The 24,256-nt window shown below is 49.7% G+C and overlaps 9 protein-coding genes across 9 annotated transcripts; 5 read left to right on the plus strand and 4 right to left on the minus strand.

Annotated features, from left to right (window-relative positions):
* Positions 1-1,485: 1,485 nt before the first annotated feature.
* Positions 1,486-2,971, minus strand: N7503_003145 (endo-1,4-beta-xylanase; the record flags this gene model as incomplete). Its single annotated transcript, XM_057062692.1, has 10 exons — positions 1,486-1,575; positions 1,637-1,702; positions 1,765-1,853; positions 1,923-1,952; positions 2,006-2,094; positions 2,149-2,294; positions 2,350-2,471; positions 2,533-2,581; positions 2,631-2,671; positions 2,728-2,971. The coding sequence occupies 10 exons, from the start codon at positions 2,969-2,971 to the stop codon at positions 1,486-1,488; spliced, it is 966 nt and encodes a 321-aa protein (XP_056923607.1).
* Positions 2,972-4,171: 1,200 nt separating this feature from the next.
* On the plus strand, positions 4,172-5,155 carry N7503_003146 (uncharacterized protein; the record flags this gene model as incomplete). Its single annotated transcript, XM_057062693.1, has 1 exon — positions 4,172-5,155. One exon carries the CDS (start codon positions 4,172-4,174, stop codon positions 5,153-5,155), a length of 984 nt encoding a protein of 327 aa, XP_056923608.1.
* Positions 5,156-6,995: 1,840 nt separating this feature from the next.
* Positions 6,996-7,494, plus strand: N7503_003147 (uncharacterized protein; the record flags this gene model as incomplete). Its single annotated transcript, XM_057062694.1, has 2 exons — positions 6,996-7,309; positions 7,368-7,494. 2 exons carry the CDS (start codon positions 6,996-6,998, stop codon positions 7,492-7,494), a joined length of 441 nt encoding a protein of 146 aa, XP_056923609.1.
* Positions 7,495-8,013: 519 nt separating this feature from the next.
* Positions 8,014-9,491, minus strand: cyp4 (peptidyl-prolyl cis-trans isomerase). Its single transcript, XM_057062695.1, has 5 exons — positions 9,465-9,491; positions 9,070-9,261; positions 8,724-8,893; positions 8,518-8,624; positions 8,014-8,421 (listed from the first exon to the last, which is right to left on the minus strand). The coding sequence occupies exons 2-5, from the start codon at positions 9,218-9,220 to the stop codon at positions 8,235-8,237; spliced, it is 615 nt and encodes a 204-aa protein (XP_056923610.1). The 5' UTR covers positions 9,221-9,261; positions 9,465-9,491; the 3' UTR covers positions 8,014-8,234.
* An 843-nt stretch (positions 9,492-10,334) lies between these two features.
* Positions 10,335-12,941, minus strand: N7503_003149 (putative cell polarity protein; the record flags this gene model as incomplete). The annotated part of the gene is made up of 1 exon (XM_057062696.1): positions 10,335-12,941. One exon carries the CDS (start codon positions 12,939-12,941, stop codon positions 10,335-10,337), a length of 2,607 nt encoding a protein of 868 aa, XP_056923611.1.
* Positions 12,942-14,341: 1,400 nt separating this feature from the next.
* Positions 14,342-17,873, minus strand: hmg1 (HMG-CoA reductase; the record flags this gene model as incomplete). The annotated part of the gene is made up of 2 exons (XM_057062697.1): positions 17,446-17,873; positions 14,342-17,380 (listed from the first exon to the last, which is right to left on the minus strand). Exons 1-2 carry the CDS (start codon positions 17,776-17,778, stop codon positions 14,342-14,344), a joined length of 3,372 nt encoding a protein of 1,123 aa, XP_056923612.1. The 5' UTR covers positions 17,779-17,873.
* Positions 17,874-19,335: 1,462 nt separating this feature from the next.
* On the plus strand, positions 19,336-19,627 carry N7503_003151 (uncharacterized protein; the record flags this gene model as incomplete). The annotated part of the gene is made up of 2 exons (XM_057062698.1): positions 19,336-19,445; positions 19,534-19,627. The coding sequence occupies 2 exons, from the start codon at positions 19,336-19,338 to the stop codon at positions 19,625-19,627; spliced, it is 204 nt and encodes a 67-aa protein (XP_056923613.1).
* A 661-nt stretch (positions 19,628-20,288) lies between these two features.
* Positions 20,289-21,386, plus strand: N7503_003152 (uncharacterized protein; the record flags this gene model as incomplete). Its single annotated transcript, XM_057062699.1, has 1 exon — positions 20,289-21,386. The coding sequence occupies one exon, from the start codon at positions 20,289-20,291 to the stop codon at positions 21,384-21,386; it is 1,098 nt and encodes a 365-aa protein (XP_056923614.1).
* A 1,327-nt stretch (positions 21,387-22,713) lies between these two features.
* N7503_003153 (adaptor protein NBP2) lies at positions 22,714-23,919 on the plus strand (the record flags this gene model as incomplete). Its single annotated transcript, XM_057062700.1, has 1 exon — positions 22,714-23,919. The coding sequence occupies one exon, from the start codon at positions 22,714-22,716 to the stop codon at positions 23,917-23,919; it is 1,206 nt and encodes a 401-aa protein (XP_056923615.1).
* Positions 23,920-24,256: the final 337 nt, after the last annotated feature.

Genomic DNA, 24,256 nt, shown 5'->3' on the forward strand with positions numbered 1-24,256 from the left:
TATGTAGCGGGAGCCAAAGATCGTCGTTTGAGGGGACATGGCTATACCAAACCGTGTTTTGACCAGAAATAGCTTGCTCGATCTCTCGCGCGGATCCTCTTGTCGAAGCTCGCTATAGGGAGCTTGTGGATTGTGTGAGCACAGACCCGCGCAGTACACAGTCTCAGAGTCCCCACAGCGTGGGCCCTCGATGTGTATAAAAGTATCGATCCGACACAAGAGAAGCGATTGTTGATGACCATAAAGTGCCCTTCGCGATTGACCACACTGTTGTTCGGGATCGGCTCAGTCTCGGAGAGAAGGACTATCTCCACGAGGTGGTCTCGGATGGTGGGAGCTTTGAGCCACTTGTAAACACAGTTGAGAGCGGACACTGCTAGACCGTGAACGACAACGGAGAAGAAATTAGCCAATATAGAACTGAGATGGGATGGCCATGGGTATTTATGAATAGTCAGCCCAGGCTCTTTATGTAGAAACAAGTCCGTCCATTAGAGACATTTAAAGACAAGAAAGGAGAACCTAGAGGTGGCTTGTAGAAGGCAAGATGGTCTGAGTTTATCTCTGCGCATAAACTATGATCTTATCGATTTGCCAAACTCTAGCTTACCTTATGACCGCCAAGAGAGTGGGAGTGTCTGTTACGGAGAAGATTCGTTCTTGAGAAATACTAGAGAACTGTCCAGGAAGAAGTGATTGAGCGTGGTGCTTGGGCATATTTCCCAAATTCGGTCTACCTCTTCTAATTGGCAGATTGAAAGCCACATCCAGGCTAAATGATAAATTGACGACGATCACATGCTGGCAAAGGAACGAAACCATATCTAATTCTACCGGCCATGGGTGGAGATCTTGCGAGACAACACCTGATTGACAGGAGTGACAGCCATGGCCAACTGCATGAAGTAGACCCACCGGGAAAAGACCCTGTTTCAACCAGAGCCTCTTCGAACACGGGCATATGACCTGGAATCCACTATTTGGTTCAGGTTGATACGCCGGTTGACGGGAGCTAAGGGGTTGGAGTTTGTCACGCCAAGAAGTGGAGAAGTAAGTGCCACAATCGGGAGTTGTCAATGTTTTAACTACCGTAAGACTTGCCAAATCAGGAAGCTCGTCCGATGGAGGTAGTAGTCAATCGAGCTATCCCGAAACAAGGGTCCAGGACAGGCGCAGGGTGCTTCACATAGATTTCGATTTGGTCTAGCTCAGCCTGGTGTTCCAATTTAGATGCAGACTCTAGACACGTGTATTTGATATCCGAACTAATCGGCTGGCAATATCAATATCAATACGAGAAGATGTTTTGAGGGGGTTAACAATGTGGCATTGTTTCCATTTAATGAAATAACAAGTGATCCCCTAGAAGCCTAGTATTTCCTGTCCTTTCGATCCGGATTCTCTATATAGATTGGACACTCAATGAAGTGTAGCCTACTCAGTAGCAGACTTCGCCATGTCAGATAGAGATCAAGGGTACTGCAATCAAAGGGCATTTGCGATAGCGTTGTATGCAGACTTGGGGTTATAGCTCCCATCAAAGAGCAATGGGCTGGAGCTGGACCGCCACGAATCCTGAAAGGAATATCTGGTATCAGTATACATAATTCCTATCTCTTTGGAACCGGGCACTTACCGGGTCGGCGACTCCCCAAACAGTGATTCCGACACACTTCGGCTGGTTCAAACAGGCGTTGACAACCTATGGAGATAGTTGTTAGTTGTGAACTCAATTGAGCTTGCCCTGGAATGATGGAAACGCACATTGACATAGTCAGTAGAGCTGGCACCAGCAATATCAAGCTCAGTGATAGCAACCTCCGTCGTGCCTGCACTGGCAAGAGTGTTCAGAGCTGTATAAGGCCGTGAGCTAATGTTCGGTCGATATGAGGCAAGGGGTACTTATCCAGCGACTGCTGCACCGGCACCGGCACCCAAATGAGTCTGAGAGCCTAGAAACGAGTGAGTGGTCATATACGGTGAAATTCAGTAACAGCTATCTTACCAATTCCGTCGATCGGGATACCGGCAGCAATCCATTTCTTGACATGACTGACCATTCCAGTCGTCTTAGAGTAGGAGGCGGAATCCAGGCTTCGCAAGATCAGGATATATGCAGAACGAGAAAAGCTAACAGTTATAACTCACTTGTAGTCATTGATGTAGAGCTTTGCATTTGGGTCCGCAGCACGGGCTGTTTCGAAGGCGATCCTAACAAAGTCTTCTCCAATCACATTGTAGAAGACGCTGTTACGTAGAGATCCATCTTCGTTGAAGATCTCGTTCACAACGTCCTTGAACAAGTTAGCGATATGCCTTTGTAAGAATGAGGTTACTGAGTTCACGTACCCAGGCGTAAATCTTGCCCTTGTAACGGTTCATCACCGTGGTAATGTGGTTCTTCATGACATTGATCAGAGTTGTCTTGTCACTGATGGAAGAGACCCATGACGGGAGCTGGGAGTGCCACACTAAACGAGTTTAGCTTTTCAAAACCTGGCATGCTTGGGACCTACGGATTTCAGCACTTACCGAGAGTATGACCACGAATCAGCTTTCCATTGGACTGAGCAAAGTTGACCTAATCTCTATTAGAACCACACAAGGGGGCAAAAAGGCTGAATTCATACCAGATAGTCCGATCCAGTGAAAGAGAATTGCCCTTGGCTTGCTAATTTCTGACTTAGCTTCTTATACTCTAAGTACTTAGTAAATGGCGATACTTACGCTCAGTAGCATCCCACTTCATGCTGTTCTCCGGAGTCAGTTGACCGAAATCAGCCTTGATGATTGCGGGAGTCTTCGCGTTCTTGTTGAATGTGTACTGATCACCAATGTTTCCGAGATATTTCTTCCCATGAGCCTTGAACTTGGTATCAATGCTCACAGAGGCCTGTCGGGCTTCAACAGATCCGGAAAGAGCTTGGCCAGCGAAAAGAAAAGCCAGAGCGGCTGCTTTGATTTGAACCATTTTGGGAATCGCGTCGAGGTCTTCTCTTGAGAAATGGAAATAATAGTGATGGAAGATGTAGAAGATGAAGACCGTTTGGAAGGGTCAAGGAGACTATTTATATTGGCAATTGCCAGCTTTTTATGGGAAAAGACAGTCATAGTTGAGTATTAGATGACTCAATAGAGCCATTTCCCCCGATATGGTGTGCCCAGGTGTATCATCTATGTCTACCACTGCTGCGGAACGGATGTTGCCTATTCATCCAATATCCTAGCATTTAGCTCAATCATTTTTTGCCTAAATTACTGCATAGCTTTAGCCTAGACACGGACAAATCACTGATCTCCCTTGGAGCCGGTAGGTCCACTGTAAAGTCTAGCCCCTCATGTAATGATGAAAGGACCATAAAGCCTTGGCTGTTCAAGGGGAAGGCTTGGCGGCGAGTGGAAACGAAATCAGGGTCCTCCCGTGTGGAGACAATGGGGATCGATGATACTTTGGCGGTCATCGAACCCAATCATCTTCGATTTCGCCAACTTGGGCTTGACTCGGTTTCACATACGACATGTTTAGATTCATGTTCGGCTTCCCTTGTCAAACACTCTGCCGAACCTCCAAGGGTTATTTCAACATACTCTAAGAAGACATAATGTGTAACCTACACATACAGATAAGCCATCAAACCGGAGATGTCTGAAGCTCAGTGGGTCTTAAAGTGAAATAGCCTTGGTTGTGATGTCTCAGTGTAATTTGTATCCATTGAGCGTTGCCGTCGGCACATGTATGGTCATAGTCCATTTAACCAGTCTCAAGGGACATGTCAAGAACTAGACATGTACAAACTTTAAAATAGCCTGAAGAAAACCCTGGAATGATCACCTCGGTGCGGGGTGCATGTCAGCTTCTGTTTCCAGAAAGGCAAAGATCCGGTGGACGAGTAGTTCTGGCTAATGTACTTTATCCTTGATCAAGTCTTCGAGGGAGAGAAAGGATAAAGGGAAATACTAAACGTAATTTGCTTTCCACTTGAAACACAGCGGAGCTTACTTGCGTGTGAGAAATGATTGATTCCATATTTCTTGGCTGAATAAATCGATCTTTAAGCTGCACTCCGATGCTTTAAACACGTTTGCCCTCCCACCCAGATGTTTTGTCCTTCCTGCTTGCAGAGTTTCAATCACTTTCCAATAGTCATCACAGACGAAGATCTTCACCACAATGATGCTTCTCAACGCGGAGGCTGGCCTGGTGTCATCTGTCTTGTTGTTACTTGCATTAGTGCCAGCTGTCGTCGCTGACTGCGCACTCCCGTCGACTTACAGTTGGACATCCACTGGCCCTCTCGTGAACCCCAAGTCTGGATGGGTGGCACTTAAGGACTTCACCAACGTGGTCTTCAACAACAAACATCTTGTCTATGCATCAACTGCCACCGCAGCTGGCAGCTACGGCTCTATGAGCTTCAGCCCCTTTTCCGACTGGTCTGGTATGGCATCTGCGAGCCAAAACGCAATGAGCTTTAACGCTGTTGCTCCCACTTTGTTCTACTTCCAGCCAAAGAATGTCTGGGTCCTGGCCTACCAATGGGGCTCGAGCACCTTTACTTACCGAACATCAAGTGATCCTACCACCAATCAATGGTCATCGGAGCAAGCCCTATTCTCTGGAAAGATCGCCAATTCAGGCACTGGTGCTATCGATCAGACCCTTATCGGCGACTCGACACATATGTACCTTTTCTTTGCAGGAGACAATGGCAGTATATACCGCTCTAGCATGCCTATCAACAATTTCCCAGGAAATTTTGGAACGAACTCGGAGGTGGTTCTCAGTGATACCCAGAACAACCTATTTGAGGCAGTCCAAGTCTACACTGTCAAAGGCCAAAACAAATATCTTATGATCATCGAGGCAATAGGATCACAAGGGCGGTATTTCCGTTCGTTCACCGCTAGCAGTCTCGGAGGCTCGTGGACGCCGCAGGCAACGAGCGAGAGCAAGCCGTTTGCCGGAAAGGGTAACAGTGGTGCGACCTGGACCAACGACATCAGTCACGGTGATTTGGTCCGCACAAACCCTGACCAAACAATGACTATCGACCCATGCAACCTCCAATTCCTCTACCAGGGCCGAGACCCGAATGCCGGTGGCCAGTACAATGCTCTTCCGTACAAGCCAGGTTTGCTCACTCTGAAGGTTTGAAAGAATCTGTTGTTACAATGGAGCCTTGAGAAGAGCTTGCGGGAGTTTCAGGGTGATTACCCTGTGTATCCGAGCGCATGTAAAGAAGGGAGAGGGTTCTTATTTGAGATAAATTGCGATAAATTGCGGCGGGTGAATATGAAGTCTCAAACCGGTACTGGTACTACTCTCTGGCACCATTGAATATAACAGAGGGGTGCAATTACAGGTTGACTTCAGAAAGTATATCATCGAGGTAGAATTGCCTAGATCAAGGATCTGAATCAAGTACTATACACATATAAAGCTCATTATCTGGCCCAGGAATCAGCATCCAGCCTCTAGTCGGTGCTTGGTTCCGATATGGCGAGAGAGATTATCTTTTCGCATTGGCCCTTTCCGTCCGTTCACGGAACGGGCACAACGGGGATAAGGACAAAAGACCATTCCTTTCCAATGGAGCACTTTATCCTTATGAACTGTTCCCATATGCCGTGTGAGGCCTTTTTGGGCTGTGAACACCCAGGTGCATGCGTTCATAGAACACTTGAAGAGGCGTTTATGTGTGATTATGTGCTTACTATTTGATCATTAGAACAGTATTGGGACCATGAAACGGTATCTAAAGGAGATGAAACATACTTTGGCGGTACGAGATTTGGACGATCTCTTTGGCAGCGCGGACGCTGTAGCGAAGAGTTTTCGACTGCCGCGGGAGGCGAGGTAGGCCGCTCAGATCTTGATGAGGTAGATACCACATCGGAAACAAAATCTTCTTCTCCTATTTGCTCATTTTGAAAATAATCTTCTGGTTGTTGCAGTATTTGCTGCTGATGTTGCTCTCCATCATAGGTTGTATCAAGGGACTGGGGTTGGGGCTCGAAGGGAAATGGACCATTACCCTCGCGGGATAGCCACGCTGGATCAAGAGTCCCAAGTTCGAAAAAAAGTAGTTGTTGTTGATGTTCAAGATCGGACTCTCGGCCGGTGACTTTTAGTGGCGCTTCTGGTATGTGTCTTCGCCGCGGAAAGAGATGAAATAAGTAGCTTCACCTTTTTAACCCCAGTATACAGGCCGACCACTGATTGGATGATATAGAGAAGGTAGGCAGGAAGCCCAGCCTTTCAATTGGAGCAACACAGAGAAGAAAACTCTTTCAATGAATGAATGAAGAAGAGAATGAAAGGACAAATTCAAATGCGCGAAAAAGGAATGGCAGTTACAGCGGGTGAAGTAATGAGCGAGGATGACAGGCCCGCTGCCCCTGGGGAAGAAAAGAAAAAGAGTTTACGAGAGGGACTCACCAGCTCTTTATGCCTTTCGAGTGGCACGCTCAAAAAGATAGGCTAAGGTCGAGTATGTACGTACCTCTAGTACATGCATGTAAGTACCTCCAGATGGTATCAGCCACCGAAGGGGCCGTGCGAGGGGGGCCTCAAAATGCAGTGTCCTGATTGGCGAGTATTGACCATATCGCATGTCGACCAGATCATCGAGCAACGGTTTCGCCTTTTGACTTAGAAGTTCTAGGCGGGGAAGATATGGATTGGGCATCGACAGGGCCGATCAGAAGGGGGCCTCAAAATGAAGAGCTGTAATTGAACAATCACCTCGCCCGAAACCACCTCAGTTGGCAAACTTCCAGATTTCAAGGCTAGAACATGCACATGGTCATCATTTAATGTCTAGCGTACTGCAACTCGTCTCAAGACCAGACTCCCTGGATCAAAGGCGGATTGATACCGAATTCGATGAAATCGACCTAAAGAGCATATAAAGGGAACCTCAATCCTCGAGCAGAAAAGACATCATGCTTATTTGAAAGACGAATACAACGATCTCAGAAATAATTATCTCACAATGTCATCTATTTTCTGTTGCTCTTCTCCATCGCCGTATCGACCGGCCAGTCTTACGCACGAGACCAAGTTCAGCCCATTTGTCGCTTGGGCGAAGAGATCCGAGTCATCTCCCTCTGCTGCTTCAGCTTCGTTCTTTCAGAATCCTAATAACCCACCAGCCTACGCAGTTCAGTTTGTTCGACAAGTCAATTTTGGTGCTATTGAGGCCAAGAGATATTTCATTCCTAACCCCGAAGCCAGTGGGGGTGGACCCGAGTTTGTGGAAATCACCGAGCAAGACTTGATCGCTGGAAATTTCCAGAAGCTCAACTCGTATGTTCAATAAATATTTGATATCTATTGGGACGTATAGCAAGCTCATTGAACATAGTTACAAGAACTTCAAGTGCACCACGCATAACAAGTTCTTCGAAGTCAATTTGTATCAGAAGGATCCGGTTAATCAGCACCACTGGCGATTGAATATTGCTCGACCAGCTAGTGATATTGATTTGTGAAGCTGGAAAGTGTAATTAAATAGCTATTTAATTACCAAGGACTTATGACTCCTGGCATTATTCGTACGGTATGGTCTGGCAGATAGATGGCCCGTTACTAGATGATGCTAGCGAAGTATGTAAGCTCTAAGAGCCACTTAAAAGAATGTACCTAGTATATATCAAGTTGAAGGGAAGGAAAGAGGAAGATCCATATTGACCAGGTATATAGTAGCAGTAGTGATGGAAACGAGGTTGCAAGGTGTTGGCGTCAACCTGCCATTACGGTGATGACCTAATAAAATCCCAGGCACAGGAACTACCGGGCATGGAGAACGCGATGGAGACGAGGTGATGAATATTGACCTTTCATCCTGGTCAAAATGCTGAAAAGGCCATTAGATAGGCTTAGATCCAAGATCATCAGATTGGCAAGATGGATGGATGTAATTATATGGGGAAGATGGAGAACATCGGGATTGACTTTATAGATTACCAGATTCGGACAGCCACGTGGTGCCCCACATACAGGTACAGGTACAGGTACAGGAACATGGTCTTACAGGTAAACAAATGATTTTTTGAGTCTCCTGTACAAGGAAGGTTGCATGACTAGCTTGGTACACTGTCTAGATTACATCGCGCGAAAAGGACCACCATACAAAAAGACTCGCCAGTTGCACTGCACTACTGTCCCGTCCAGAAGACATACGCTTAAAAGAGACAAGACCGCCTATATCAGATCATAAAGATCTGATAATTTAGCACTCACCGCAGCTGACGATAGTGGGCTTGACAGCGGAGCGGACGGAGCCGGAGGAGGAGCCAAGGGCCTCAATCTCCTTGACGACGTTCATGGAGGCAGCGTCAGCGACCTCACCGAAAACGACGTGCTTGCCATCGAGCCACGAGGTGACAACGGTGGTGATGAAGAACTGGGAGCCGTTGCTGCAGAGGAAGAAGACGAAAAGTTAGGAACAATTTTCAAAGCGGGGTCAACAGATCTGAGCGCAGCAGCAAGGCTGACATCGCCAAGTAACTTACGTGTTGGGGCCAGCGTTGGCCATGGAGAGAAGACCGGGCTTGTTGTGCTTCAAGGTGAAGTTCTCATCGGCGAACTTCTCACCGTAGATGGAGCGACCACCGGTACCCTATTCAGAATTAAACAATTAGATGAGGTTCAATGGTACTAGGCATTCAAAAATAATCCCCAGACACAGCAATTGGATGGGGAAACGAGAGCTACTTACGTTGTGGCGGGTGAAGTCACCACCCTGGAGCATGAACTGGGGGATGACACGGTGGAAACCGGATCCCTTGTAACCCTGGCCCTCGGACTTCAAGCAAAGCTCACGGAAGTTCTTGGTGGTCTTGGGGACAACGTCATCGAAGAGCTTGAAGTTGATGCGGCCAATCTTGGCTATATAGGTAGTCAGTATTGGATTCCAATTGAATTAAGTACCCCATAGGGACCAATTGGTCCCGGGGAAAAAAAGGGACGTGGCATTCAATGAAATGAGAAAGGTGGAGGGGCAGATTCTGGTTCTGCCCCTCCAATTTTCTCTTGTTCTCAAGAGAGGGTTAATCATGACTTACCGGCAGAGGTGCCGACGGGGGCGTACTGAACATCGAAGTAGACCTGAGACATGATTGCGGATGTGGATGAGAATGACCGAGTGGAAGGATGGAAAGAGCAATTCAGAGAAGAGAAGAGGGAGGGTGGGGTTGACTTGAGGCGGCAAAACATGGTGAGGGGCAGAAACGGAGCGGAATAAGTCGGTGCCGAAACTACATGTAGGTTAGCTTCTGCGGCATACGCAAGAGACCATTTCCGCATTTCCGTGATTGGGTGACTCAGGCATGTCATTCAAGGATCCAGGTGTTCATAGCACACCCTTCTTTTTCCCAATCACAAGCATGAGATATGAGATATGCCATGAAGCATAGGCACGATTGGTCTCTGTGTTCACAAGAGCAGAGTTAATACTTACAAGTTCTAGAAATACAAGATGGTGAAGATGATGAAGAGCAGAAGCTATAGGGGAAAATCGCAGCTTGGAAGGTAAAAAAGCCGCCGGGGCTTCATGATTATATAATCCCGGGAGGTTCCTTCCGGGGAAGCTAGACCGCTTACATAACTAGTTCATGCCTGAGGTGGATATCTATTTACTCGAGATTTACAAATAGTTCAACCGGCGCTAAGATTGTTGCAGGTTGAGATTAGACTTGAGATGAGGGTCAGCGTGCCAATTAATGTGCATTCAAATAAACGGAAAATTCATCTCGGAGTTAACAGAGAGTTTATAGGTCAAGATTAAAGTTAGAGAATTAGCGTTCTAATTAATATGCATACAATAAATGCAAAGTCAAACGCTGAATTATTATGGTTTACAGATTGAATCTACAGATCAAGATGAGAGTTGGAGTTGCAATTCAGTGTTCTTATTCATGTGCATAAATGCAAAACCGGCGCCTCTATCCAGGGACCGTGAGAACGAGAACCAAATCAACAGCAAAGTAACCACCTCAGAAAAGTCGAGAGAAAAGCAAGGAAAAGTAATAGATCCGAAGATCACAATAGAAATACAACGAATATATCCAATTCAAAAAAGGGCAATTCAAGGAAAGGAAAGAATGGAACAAAAAACCATGAATGCCACGCGTACCAGGACATCATTTCGACATTGTCGGCTCGTTTGCCACAGATGATAGTCGCTTAAAAGCCAGAGAAAAGGTGAAAGGATGGGGTTTGGAAATATAGAGGTGAGAAATGGAATGTAAAGCAGGAATTGGCCATGGCCATGTGCAGACACGGATGTGTCAAGAAAAGAAGTCAAATCAGTCAAGTATCAAATCAATCATCACCGGAAGTCATCGTCTTCTGCTTGCATCAGGGATTCCAGGCGCTGTACGAGCTCCTTGGTCTGGCGAGCAATCTCAAACGCAATAGGAGGTAGTAGGTTGGTCACCTCGCGCACTTGCTCGGGGGTAGTAGCATGGTGGCCTTCGGCGGCAGTGGACATAAGCCGGCCGCGGCATTCATCAAGGGCTTGGACAGCTGGTTCGGATTGCTCACGTAGAGCAACATCTCCGCTGCGATCATGCATCAGGTGTTCAGTGGCGGAGACTACGTTTGTGACCACGTCTCCGATGGCCGAGACGTGGGTCTCGACGCTGCTCAGTTCCTGCTCGGCACGGATACTAGCAACCAGGGCCTGAATGGACTGAACCATGCCATCGGTCTGGTCCTCAACGTAGAGCTTCAGCTCTTGGAGTTCGTGGTCTTCTTGCGGTGCTCCGTAGTAACCGTTGGTGTAACCGTTCTGCATGGCAGGGTGGTCCTGGTCTGGTGGGCTGATAGCACTGTATTCAGAGTGGATGCTGTAGCGCTGTTGACTAGCAGTTGTGCTGAAGTAGTCTGGGTACTTCTCCTGGGAAAAGTCCACGTCGGCAACCTCCTCCAGTTCCTCTGCTGGTGAGGCCTGGATTTTGACCACCCGGACCAGCTCCACGACGGCAGTGCAGAGATGCGAGGCGGCAGCATCGAGGAGGGAAACAGGAGAGAGACCATTGGAGCCGGTGAAGTTACGAGCAGCAGTGATCATATTGTTCGCAGTGGCAGACACTCTGGTTTTGGCCTTCATGCGTAGAGTAGCCGAGCCATCGGCTGGAGGAGGTGCCTGGTCCGCGTCCTCGATCATGTGGCGAACAGCAACGATAACAGCCTTGACTTTGTGGGACACCTCCTGGGCATCCTCGCAACGTGCAACGCGAAGCAGCTCGTCAATCGACAGCTGGAACTTGGTGACATGAATATCCTTAATCACACCATCAGGCTGCACCATCTCATGCTCCTTAGCAGCAATGCGGGCATCGGTTTGAATGTCTGAAAGGCCACCAGACGAGGTACGGAGATGACCCTGCTGTGCTTTCGCCTTCGCATAGCGATTTTTCCACTCATTGACTTCACTTTGAAGTCTCTGAACATCTTGAGACAATCGCTCCTCGTGTTCCCAATTGGAATGACTCTGGGCTGTAAGAGTCTTCATTTCCATAAGAAATTCAGATGCCTCACGCCGCACCTCAGTGGTAATCGCCTGCTGCTGTTGCAGCTCGCTTTGAAGGCTCTGATGCTTGATTTCCAGATCGGCATACCGAGCCACCAAGTCCGGATCTCCGGACTCCCGGACAACTTCATCAAGCTGGTGACGAAGGTCCCGTTCCAGATTATCATGATCTGCCCGAACTCGATCAAGCTCAAGCTGCAGTGAATTATTGAGGTCCTCGGCCTGCGACACCTTGCTCTCCAAATCCTGACGAAGATCGTCCCATTCCTGACGTTCACTGTGACTGACCGCTGATTGATCGGAATCTTGTGAACGGGACAGCTCCTCATCTTTGCAGCGAACCATTTCCTCAAGCTTTTCCACTTTTTCTTGTAATGCTGACACCTGAGCTTGACTGTCCATCAATAATTTTCGTTCCCCTTCACCGAGAGTTGTAGTTGTCGCCCGTCTGCTCAAGACCGCATCTAATGCAAATGCATCACTCCGAGCATCATCGTCATCTTCCGGCCCCATATCGTCGCTATCTTCAACCATCGTACTCTTATTCGGGACCATGGTGTTACTCTGGAAAGACCGAGGGAAAGGTCCATCTCCATTCATCCCAGGAGGCGGTCCTCCAAGCGATCCCTGTCGCGGCGGGAATGGGCTGGGTGGACCACCAGAGGGATAACCCCGACGACTCCCCGGAGGACCACGAGACTGCGAGCGACGAGGATCCGGAGGCAGACCAGGCGAAGGACGACGACCGGTGAACTGCGGGAAACGGCGCTCCAACTCACAGAAGACATCAGTCGCGAGATCGCGAAACCGCTGGTGCACAAGCGACGCGAGTCTCTGACGAGCATGATTCCGTTTCTCGTGGAAGTTGGTACGCGGAGGAAGGAAGGTCGGTGCGTCAGGACGGGGTGGACGGCCGGGAGGAGGCGAGGCTTGTTGGCGGCGAATAAGTTCATCGTAGACATCGGTACTCAGTTCGTGGAACTGGGTCGGTGATAGTCGTAGGAGCTTGTCTCGGGCTTTTTTGGATCGGCCGTTGATGCGGTCTTCGCGGTAAGTGGCGCTCAGGAACCGCTTGAACGTCACGTAGTGCTGGTGTAGTATTTCCTCCATCTGTCTGCGTCGTCGGCCGCCATCGCGCGGATCATCGCCCAGCGTTCCAGAGCTGGACCTCGCACCGACAGAGCTGGGCGGAGATGGGTTTGCGCTGCCCGGCAGCGGAAGACCGGCGCTGTTCGGACTCAGGGGAGTGCTAGGGACGCCGGAGGTCGGGGGTGTGGCTAGATTTCCACGGGAGGAGAACGTAGGCGAAAAGGGCGGGTCCGACTTCTGGTATTGATTGATGCCGGACCAGTCGCTACCATCTACGGAGACAGGCGACATGGCTCCCGAATTGCCATTCATATCAGGGTCGCAAGGAGATTTCGACCCCTCCCAACACTTTTAGTCGATATGGTTAAGGCCTGGTTTTCAAGCTAGGGAATATGGGGGAGGGTTGGCGAAGTCAGACACATCCACGTCGTCAACCACACAGGACCCAGTTTTATCTCCTCCACCGATCTGGAAGTCTGAAACGAAGGGAGGCGCCGAAGGGGGAGACCCGAGCCACCAGGTTGGAAAGCGTGAAGAGAGAGTTGAATACCCGAGTCCGAAGGAGTGTAGGACTTTGCGAAGGTAAAATAAAATTATGAAAGGGGAGTTCGACCAAACCTGTGTTTGGTTGTCTCCGGAGTTCCCTTACGGGGGACCCGCTGGTCCTTACAGTGTGGGAAGCCAAGGGCAAAGTAATAATTCAGGAACTAATAAGCAAGCCAAGCCCCAATCACTCTTCTTTCATCAGCACTCTATAAGGTTTCCATTTAATCTTCTCTACATGTTCTTTATAGAGTTTTCTTATCCACGAACCAGCTCGTGCCAAAGCCCATTGTTGAAATGACAAGTCAGAAAAGAGGAAAAAAGGTTCCGTACTAATTTGTACAAATTTCAGTATTAATACATAATCCTGCCAAGTACACCAGGCACACAAGCCACAAGGGGCTGAAATCACATCCGGGGGGGCCGCGCCCCGTTGTGGCCCATCCTTGCAGAAAACATGGACTCTATACAAGATACTGAGATACGACTGGTTGCAAATTATGACAAAAAAGTCCAAACCTCATATCTGATTTCAAACGATAACCTGAGAATGCTTGCATGGTATATGCATTAGGGGGCTAATAGTTTGAATTAAGGGGGAGAAGCCCTAAAAGACGTTCAGGAGTTCAACAATCTAGACTCTTTTAGCCCCCCAGACACTGAAATGATACAATACGAATACGAACTACTGTAATATATTCATCTAACCAGTTGGTATATTTAATTCCACTATACCTAATGAAGACATAACACAACCGAAAAAAAAAGTGAACTGAAAAAAGGCTGGCTTTATGGGTCTTGCGACCAGCATGTCTATCCAAATGGAAAGAACTAAATACAAATTGTAGAACAGGGCATAGGTCGTATCCGCTGGCAGCGGTTGCTTTTAGATTTAGCCACAGAAGGACTCGGTAACCGAGTAACTGATCTGCCAGCAGAGAGAACCACCGCTGGTGTTACCCAGCTGTTTATTATTCTCCCCATCGCAATGGAGCCAACTGAATGACTCTCTGGTATGGTAGAGACATGAGATGCAGAATCAGATGTGCAGGGGCCGAGGTGGCCTCACCGAAAGTCCGCATCAGAGGGATGGTATCGAAGGTGACATGGAGAGGAAATATATGAGAATCATTTCCGCGGGCCAGGGGGAGAACTGGGCGCGTCGTTGCTTATTTAGAGGTCATAGAGAGACCGCGGGCAGCTCCCACGGCGGCCGACACGGGGGTCGACGACCGAGTTGGGGCTGCACTGCGGTTATGGGCCATGTGGGCTTTGACAAGGTGTCCAGCGGCGAGAGCAGAGCACAGACTGAGCTCACCAGCGAGAACAGAGGCGGCGATGATGCGAGACAGCTGGCGGGCGTTCTCACCGGGGTTGGTGGGGTGGGCTCCACGAACGCCAAGCAAGTCGAGCATGGCACCCTGGGCCTCAAGGATAGTACCACCACCGATGGTACCAACCTCAATACAAGGCATCGAAACAGCGATCTGGAGATCACCATTGTTGTTCTTCATGGTCGTAATACAACTGCTGCTCTCAACAACTTGAGCAGGATCTTGACCAGTTGCCAAGAAAATGGCGGCGACAATATTGGAGGCGTGAGCGTTGAAACCACCCAGAGAACCAGCCATAGCACTTCCAATCAAGTTCTTGCTGATGTTCAACTCGACCAGAGCACTGACATCGCTCTTCAAGACGCTCTTGACGACATCTCCCGGGATAATAGCCTCAGCCACAACCGACTTACCACGGCCATCAGTCCAGTTGATGGCGGCAGCCTTCTTGTCGGTACAGAAGTTACCGGACAGGGAGATGATGGACATGTCATCGAAACCGCACTCCTTGGACATGACGTCAAGAGCCTTCTCACAGCCCTTGGAAATCATGTTCATACCCATAGCGTCACCAGTGGTGGTCTTGAACCGGATGTAGAGGTAGGTACCAGCGAGAGCCGTCTTCAAAGTCTGGAGACGAGCGAAACGACTAGTCGAGTTGAAAGCCGAGAAGATGATGCTACGGCCCTCTTCCGAGTCGATCCAAACCTTAGCGGCGGCAGCCCGAGCCAAGGTCGGGAAGCTCACGCAAGGACCACGAGTCATACCATCACCGGTCAACACAGTCACGGCACCACCGCCAGCGTTGATGGCCTTGGAGCCACGGCTGGTAGAGGCGACCAACACACCTTCGGTAGTAGCCATAGGGATGAAGTAGTTCTGGCCATCAATCTTGATCGGGCCAGCAACACCAAGAGGAAGGGGCAGGTATCCAATAACGTTTTCACAGCAGGCACCGTGGACCAGGCCATAGTTGTAGTCCTGGTAGGGAAGCTTGGAGTGTTCCAGGGAGGCAGTAATCTCGGAGGTAGCGGGGGTGCGAGCGACAACAGCACGGCGAATCTTGACGGCACGAGTGAAAGCATCCACGCGGCTCATCAAGTTCTCGTCCTCCATACTCTTCTCCAGAGCATATCCAGGGAGCTTACCACGCAGGGATAGGTCGATCAATTCGTTGTCAGTGAGATGGGGAGCACGCTTCTCCTTCAGCATCAATTCACATTCGGCCGCAGTGCGAGTAGACTCCTGCTCGTTAGGCTCGAACTTGGGGTAGACCTTGGGAGCGACGGGTTGGGGAGCGGGAGCCGGCTCGGGCTCCTTGATGCTCCAGCGGGCGGCATTGAACAGGTATCCATTGAGAATGATGCTCAAAGTCAGGGCCGCAATGATCCACTTGCTGATGAACGGGTCCTCCACGCTCTTGAGCAGACTCTCGAGGACCTTGCCACCAACGGTGTCAAGGAACTGCTCAGTGTACTCGATATCGAAAGCACCGGTCTCCTCGCCCGCATAGTAGACAGAGGGGTACTCCAGCTTGTACTTGATGGGCGAAAGAATAGTGACCATGGTCTCCTGTCTCTGGCTCTTGGCAGTAACGTAAACAGCATCCAGACCGTTCTCAGCGACCTTGAAGGGGTCGATGGGAGTAGGGGCCATAAAGTTCGACAGACGAGAGATCAGGGCACCGTTACCAGTGTTGCGGAAAGGAATAGCCGACAGGTTCACGACATTAATCAGAATCAGACCACCAACCATGAGAATCTTGAACCGACGAACATTGCTCGACTTGATCTTACGACCGAAGATGCTGGTATCAGCATCGGTACCGGTCGAGCCCACGTTAGGCCAGTCGTTGCTGGAAGCAACGCTCTCAGCGACGCTGTGAGTGATGCCATCTTCCTCAAGGGCCTTGCGCAGAGCCACATGGCGCCGAATGCGAGTGATCTCAAGCTTGATGCAGAGAATAGTGGTGTAGAAGGTAAAGAGCAGCACACAGTCAAAGAACAGAATCCAAGCGGCCAGGAAGCAGAATTGCTGAAGACCACCTTGCACACCAGACGCAGCACCCAGAGCCAAGAGACCAATCTCAATGCAGTAGTGCTGGATGATCTCGAAACCTTGCTTCTTAATGGCAGTAGCAATCGAGTCCTGAATGGAACCAGGAGTGCTGGAAGACAGCGGCCGAGGAGCGGCACCTGGACCAGGGCGACGGCTATCCACCGATGCTTTGAGAACGGCCCGGGTGAACATGATCGGCTTCTCAAAGCCAATGGTCACGACCAGGAAAGGCAGACCCTCGGAGAGCAAAAGGAGGTTGATTGGCACACCGAGTTTGGTAGTCACCAAAAGACCGAAAAGGAAGGCAAAAGATCCAGAGATGAGCACAGTAGCACCGAGCCAGAAGTTGGAGCCCAGACGTCTCATGGAGAAGAAGAGCGACAAGAAGCTCAGGTGCATCGAGATGTATCCAAGGGTCATGATAACAATGTCAATGGTCTCAGCATGCTTGATGAGATCCACAAAAGAGCTCCATGCATCAGTGAGCCACAGCATGACGGCAGTGCGGGAACCCGCAGCACCACGAGCGGCTTTCATGATCCACTTCTTAGGCTCGGCTTCGGCGCCATTCGCAGACGGGTCCTCAATCTCCTGAACGGACTTCAAGAGATCCTCAATCTGCTCAAAGGGAACGGTGTAGGCAAGAGCCGAGTCATGGGAAAAGGCCGTGAAGAGGTTGGGGGTGTAGGGGACGGAGTAGGCAGAGACGTTGGCGGGGACCGGGACATTGACGGCGGACGGGGCAGAATCGGCGGTGGAATCGGGGAAAATGAAGGTCGATAGGGCCAAGTGGTTGACAGCAGGCTCATTGATATCCTGGTTGATCGTCAACTCGATGTTCCGGTGTTTAAGAGCGGGGGGGGGGGGGGGGGAAAGCTTACCTCCGAGTTCACCCAGGTGTCCTCCGCTTGCCACTTCCACGAGGTTGACTCGCCTAGTCGCAAACTCCGACTGCCCTGGAGCAGAGCCTCAATTTCCACCTGACCGGCGACATTCCGAGGGTTTTTGGTATCCAAAAGACTACCTTCCAGGAGACCCACGTAGGTCGTACTGGCAAGCAGCGCAATCACCACAATGGTGTGGATGGGGTGTACGCAGGCGCGACGCGAAATGGCTTGCAACCCAGAGGTGATCTGGCGGCGAATCCAACTGGGTTCGACATCCTGAGTCTCCTCCGTGGAGCGCAATCTCTTGGAAATCAGTGAGGTAGCCATGCTGCCTGTATCTTGGGAAGCGGTGTGGACGTCTGTTGAAGGCGTTGAGAGTGTTTATGAGGGTCCGAAGGGACCAATGCCTTCGTGAAATACCACAGTGGTATGAATCCTCTGGCCTAATCCGACAATTCGCTCTGAAAGATCTTAGAAATCGTTAGATCTCCTGCCCCATGTGGCACCCAAGGCGGCGTTCTTGCACTGTAGTTCCCTGAGGAACTTTATTTTTTTTTTCTGATCAGCGACAGCACAATAGGTAGGGGGGATTGGAGCATACCGAACAAGAAAAGGAAAGGGGGAAAGCGAGAACACAGCGGTGCTCTCGATCAGGAGTCGCGGTATACGGAGAAGAAGCACGGGGACCCCCTGAAGGCTGCAAAATAATTGAGATCCTGGGTCCACGCCGATGGAATTAAGTATCCCCGGTGACGGGAGTACGCCAAGCCACGACGGCGCTGTGGAGATTCCAAGGTTTGACGGCCAACAAAACGAATTAAACCAATTTTCCAATCTCCAGTGGATCAGATACGAGAGGAATATTACAGGAAAAACTAGTTAGTTTTCCAGCGAAGAGTTGGAGGGAATAGGGGAACAATGAAGTAGGGACAATCAACAATATGAAGAGACCCAGATGGGGCAAGCACGAACACTTTTAAACTAGTGCAGCTTCTAGGGTCGATTTGACTTTGCTAGCTGTGAAAGCTTCTTGAACTTCGTTGATCATGTCTATATTCTTTGGGTTTCGATCTGTATCATTTCAAGATTATGCAGTGTTACTATATGGCAATCATTCCCGAAGGGGTCATGTACATTACTCCCTACCTATGAGATAAATCACACCGCAAAATGATGGTTTGCATCAGGATACCGTCCGAGTAGAATCATTGAGTGCGCAGTTTGCCCGCTTGGGCGTCAGGTAAAACGCCATGCAGAAAATTTGCAGAATTTCAATATTGTGGGTTTTTTTTCGCTGTTCCCGAGTCCCCGAATTTACCTCCCGAGAGAGATGATCTGTACTTCGTACGAAGTACCCACTCTGCGCTTTTGCTTTTTGCTGAAAGATCCATGCCGAATTTATTCCCAAGGTCTCAATGACCGTTTCATTAGTCCACGTCAGCACCCTCACCGAGAGGACTCCAATCCTTCTCTCCATTCCGATAATCGCCGGTCTGCAAGTGTCGCGACCCTGTTTCTAGCCGACCAGGTGGAATCCACTCGGTGGAGCTGACGGAGCACCCAGATTCAATCAGATAACTCAAGTCAAATCATGAGTCTCTCTCACCCGGCAGGTCCGTGGTTTCTCTCCACTCGTCCACAATGGGCTCCGTAACCGAGCTCGCCAAGCATGAGAGAAACTCAAGATAAGATGGCAAGTCCGACGGAAACGACCGAAAGTCGTTTTTTCGGAGGAATCGGCCTGCCAGGAAGCTCCACTGAGGGTCGAATGGTGACAAACGGGATGAGAGAAGAAAGAAAAAGAGAGATGATGCAGATCTCCAAGCTAGAAGTGTTGGTGGGGGCTTTAGCAAAAAATTTTCAGCTGTACGTACATGACACTTGATGAAGCGGTGTCGTGTGAAGGAGATTGGAGCAAACTTCGTCAAGGCTATGAAGGTTGGGCGGCACCACGCGCAGCTATCCGAGCTGAAGATTATTGCGGCTGCTAATAAGTACGATCACTTCCCGATCATTTTCCGACCCATAAAACGTCAAGATCTTGTATGTTGCAGATCTTAGTGTAGTCTTTCAATTTTTTAGTGTTGCAGGATTCTCCCTACCAACTTCAAGGTTGTACCAGGGCGAGGGCGCTACGCGCCCTTGGCCAATCGCCGAGCTCAAACCTAAGATATAGTGTATAACATACCGCAACTTCTCTAAGCGCCAGGAGTAACGGGAAGTCTCACCAAAATATCTCCGCATGATGTGAGGCAGATCCCGTCACGTCTCCAATCATCTCATCCAACCATTCGCTCGCAGCTCAACTCTTCAATATCTCTTGGCGCTGGGCTTTAAATGCTCCGACAGATTTAGATTGTTTCAAATCTGACGTCTGCAAAGAATGTTTGTTTGGGTTTGCTCCAATTAGGCGCATCGCTGGGCTCCTACTGTCCGTTGTTATTCTATATTTGCGACGGGTTTCCCTGGGTCGAAATGCCTGACACTCCTTCGTGAACCAGTAAGGCCAGTCTGTTGTAGACTGTTGCCTTGTCAAGAAACCCTTGAAACAATCTTCAAGGCCGTTTATCCTCTTTGTGCGTATCAGTATGGTTCAGAGTGAATGACCACTGTTTGCATTCGTCCATTGTTACTTTCTTCATTCACTCCTTTGCTACAAATAAAAGCAAACCACCAACTGCCTTTCGTCCCAGTAAATACCTTTCTTTACACTCTTTGCCATATCTTTTCCAAGGCAACATACTCGACACTGTACCGCTGGCCGGTACTTGCACGAGTCTGCAAACTGAACGTGACATCTTTGTACCTTTCAAAAAACATTTAAACGACTTTCTGATATGTTTCTCCAAGCCCTCGCGACGCTCTCCCTCGTTGCATGCGCCAGCGCCCACTCTTGGGTAGAGGAGATCAGAGTAATTGCAGAAAATGGAACATTTACTGGAGCAGCAGGGTACGCCCGGGGAAATTACCTTCGCACAGCTGCAGGATTCAGCGATCTGACAATGACCTATCTGATCCCTCCGGACGGCCAGGCCAATGTGACAGTTGTCTACGACAGTACAAAGTTGTGCAAAGACACCCAACAAAACCAAACACAAACATCCGGAAGTCCTCGACTGAAAGCCAATGCCGGGGACGCGATCGCACTCCGCTATCAAGAGAATGGTCATGTCACCCTACCCTGGAATCAACCAGGCAAACCTCCAAACCGAGGCACGGTGTATGTCTACGGAACCACGGAGCCTAAAGTCGGTGAAACCCTCAACGATGTCCACGGCGTATGGAACTGGAACGGCACAGGGGGCGACGGACGAGGAACACTTTTGTCCGTGCAAAATTTCGATGACGGACGCTGCTACCAGATTAACACGGGCAATATCTCGGAGTACCGCCAGGTGAAATATCCGCACGAGGCCAATCAGCTCATGGGTGCTGATCTGTGGTGCCAACAAGATGTACAGTTGCCGACGACTGCACCAACTGGGAAACTGTATACACTTTACTGGGTATGGGATTGGCCCACTCGTCCGAGTGCTACCGATGGATACCCAGATGGAAAGAAAGAGCTCTACACTACCTGTATCGATATTGATATTGTGGGCCAGGCTTCGAGCAAGGTGCAGGAAACGGATGACTACACAGAAGGACAGAGCCTTGATAGTGCCTCAATAGAGTCGGAGTTTGATGATTTGAAAAACGAGGACGCTGTGCAGCTGTCTGTTACTGCTGCGGTATCCACGTCTACTTCGATGATGCAGGCTGAGACTACTAGTTCCTCTGTTGATCCTGTCTCGACGATGCAGGCGACAAGTGAGTCCGCGGGAGCTACTGTGACTGTTACCGTTGGTGCTGTGACCGCCTGGCGGACGGTAACAGAGGTGCAGGTGCGGACGGTGACGATTGAAAGTTGCCAAACGACGGAGGTGGCCGGTTAAGGTTCTATTGATTTGTTTCCCAAAATCTCCATAGATCATATGATTAGAGCATTAACACCTGAGCCCTGGAGGCACATTGTGATCAACAAGGCTTTTTTTATATATACTTTCGTATTCTCTGTCTTTCTTTCTTTTCTTTTTCCCTGTTGTATGCATGAGAGGCTCAACTGCGGACCTTTGTGATCCGATCCGATAAGATCTATGGGAGCCAATCAACATTAAAGAATACTAAACACTATTAAGTCATCACACATGTCTAAAGTCCCTTGATATCAATTAACATCATAGAATTTAGACAAAAGGCTCACATTGGCCTGACAGGAGAGAGAGAAATGAAGTAGATCTGGTTCCATAGTAGAAGCGCGACTTCCCAAAGCATCGAAGCGTAGTTTCCTAATTTGGATTAAACCCTCGATCTGAAACACGCTAGCACGTGATTCGATGACCTAAGCCCCTCGGAGCTTCAATTCACACTTGCGAAACCAGTCGAGATCGATTCTTTGCTTGCATTTCTGACCTGCATATGGTTGTTGGAGTGTGTTAGGCTATCCCTGCTGCAGCCGCCGACCGAACATCCCCGTACCTGCGCTGATCATTGACCCTCAAGGGGGCTTTAAGATAGAAAAGGTATGCCCCATCTCCGATCGCATTGCATATGAAGACGGTGAAACTGGACTGGAGATGAAAGGAAGCAAATCCAATCTTGGACATCCTTACTGGTCCAGATCGGCTAAACCTGCAAGATTCTTCACTCTTGTCATTCGGCGACATAAGCGCTGTGTCCGGGTTCCATTGATATCTGACACACTTGCAGGTTCGGCTATATTTAGCATTTGCCCTCGACCAACTGCGGGACAACAGTCTGGAACAACCACTGTTCCGACTCTTTCCCCTCAAGCATTCTCTCTATTTGCGATTATTTCCCTGGACTCCAATCACCGTGGGGTCCAAATCCTCTCGTGACTCGGCTCCCTTCCCCGCCTTGAGTCCCTTCCCTTCCTTCGATCTCGGATACCCACTCGGGGGTCCTCGTGTGTCCGCAATCCGGTGGTGGTTGAGAGAACATCAGAGTGCAGGTGGTGGACGTGGTGTGTGCGTGCATTACACTTAGTGTATACGGTCTCTTGCCCGAATCTATACCACTGGGCTATTTTGGGCGGGAATTACAAGTGGGATCACTGTCGGCGCGCCATCCAATCGCAATGCCAATTTAGGATTCATGCGACGCGGCTAAATGAACCCTCCCCATATCCCTTGTTGACCTCTTTCGAATCGTGAACTTTCATCGTCCACTCAATCCTTTTGGGGACATCCCTGCTTGTGCAAGATGACCTCCACGAACGCCCCGGAGACAATCTCCGCAGACAACCTCGCGGTCCTGCCCCCCATTTTGACAGATGCCACTGTCAAGCCGTCACCAAGCGCTAAAGACCGGTTATCCACATACTCGAATGTCTCCTTCCAACATCGCTCGCGACCGGGCTCCCACGTGTTCCCGCTCTTCCATTCCAGTCTGCCGTATACTCTTGTTCGAGACTTCGCCTACCCGTCGATCCATCCCATGCACTATGGTCCAACTCCCCTGGCCTCTGGGGGTTCCACACCAGCGAGCGAGTACCGCCGTTTGTCTGATCTGCCGGGCTCGTGGGATACCTCGCGGGGTCCGTGGGCTTCTGGCCCATGGAGCAACGAGACCAGCCAAAACCCTGGCCCGGTTCAGGGCCATCAACAATTGCCAGCCATGTCATTTGGAGACGGGCCCCCATACAGTGAAGATGAAGATTTGCACAGCCCAGTGGTGACAACGGCGCGCCAGCGAAAGAAGTCCACCGGTACCGGTTCAAATGGCATGACGGATGAACACATGGCGGAGGCTGCAGATCGCGGCATGTTCATTAGCACGAACCCTGATGGCAGTGAGACATATTACGTCAATGGCGATGATGCAATGGATGATGGTCCCGGTGGAGAATATATCACATACCCGATCAACGAAGGGCGATACTCTCATTACGATACCCAGCAAGGCCATGCACCCGACGCCGGATTTGAGTCAAATGAAAACGGAGACCGGTATGCGAATGATTATCAGTTCGCTGTCGGTTGTCCGGACGAGGAAATGCATGGGAAGGCCGTGGCTCTTTTCGATTTCGCCCGCGAACACGAGAATGAGTTGCCTCTCACCGAGGGCCAGGTGATCTACGTCTCCTACCGACATGGCCATGGCTGGTTAGTTGCCGAGGATCCAAAGACTGGAGAGAACGGTCTTGTCCCCGAGGAATTTGTGAGGCTTCTTCGAGACATTGAAGGGGGTTTGACCTCGTTGAACGGGGAGCCTGCCCTGGACTTGACAGAGGGCAGCGCCTCGATCGACATGAGCGAAGATGATCGCACTTCAACACCGACGCAGAGTGATCCAAAGGATGCCAATGGTGACACTACGATGAGCCTCTCCACTGAAGCCACGAATGAGCCCAGTCAGCCAACTGGTCGTTCCGCTGGTACCCGTACAAGCATGTTTTCAAAGACCTGAAATACCCGCCAATCCAGGGGCGGCTTCATTGAACAGGGCACCATGAGTTGAAATACTGCACGGCTCACCCATTAGAGTCCTGTCTGCGGCAAGTCTCTATTGGCATTAAAGCCTGCTGACGAACCTCCCTCTCCCCCACAAAGGTAGAGTTCACAAACTCCACCGACAATTCGCTTTTATGGATTTAAATTCCATTAATTGGCTATTATACCCAAGCAAATGGGAGAGAGGAGAACTGGCTCTCCAGATCCAACATATCTGGACGCATTAGGACCTCAGGTCCTAACCTTGAACATCATTAAAAACACTCCTCAACCACATACCTTTCTTCACCAAA

This window comes from Penicillium pulvis, assembly GCF_028828015.1.
Source record: "Penicillium pulvis strain IBT 33274 chromosome Unknown contig_1_segment0_segment0, whole genome shotgun sequence".
Taxonomy (NCBI): Eukaryota; Fungi; Ascomycota; class Eurotiomycetes; order Eurotiales; family Aspergillaceae; genus Penicillium; species Penicillium pulvis.

Coding starts and splice junctions, on each gene's coding strand:
- cyp4 (XM_057062695.1), bottom strand. CDS start 9,220: ATGTTTTGCCGCCTCAAGTCAACCCCACCCTCCCTCTTCTCTTCTCTG. Junction 8,625..8,723: donor GTGACTTCACCCGCCACAAC/GTAAGTAGCTCT, acceptor AATTCTGAATAG/GGTACCGGTGGTCGCTCCAT. Junction 8,422..8,517: donor GCCAACGCTGGCCCCAACAC/GTAAGTTACTTG, acceptor CTTCCTCTGCAG/CAACGGCTCCCAGTTCTTCA.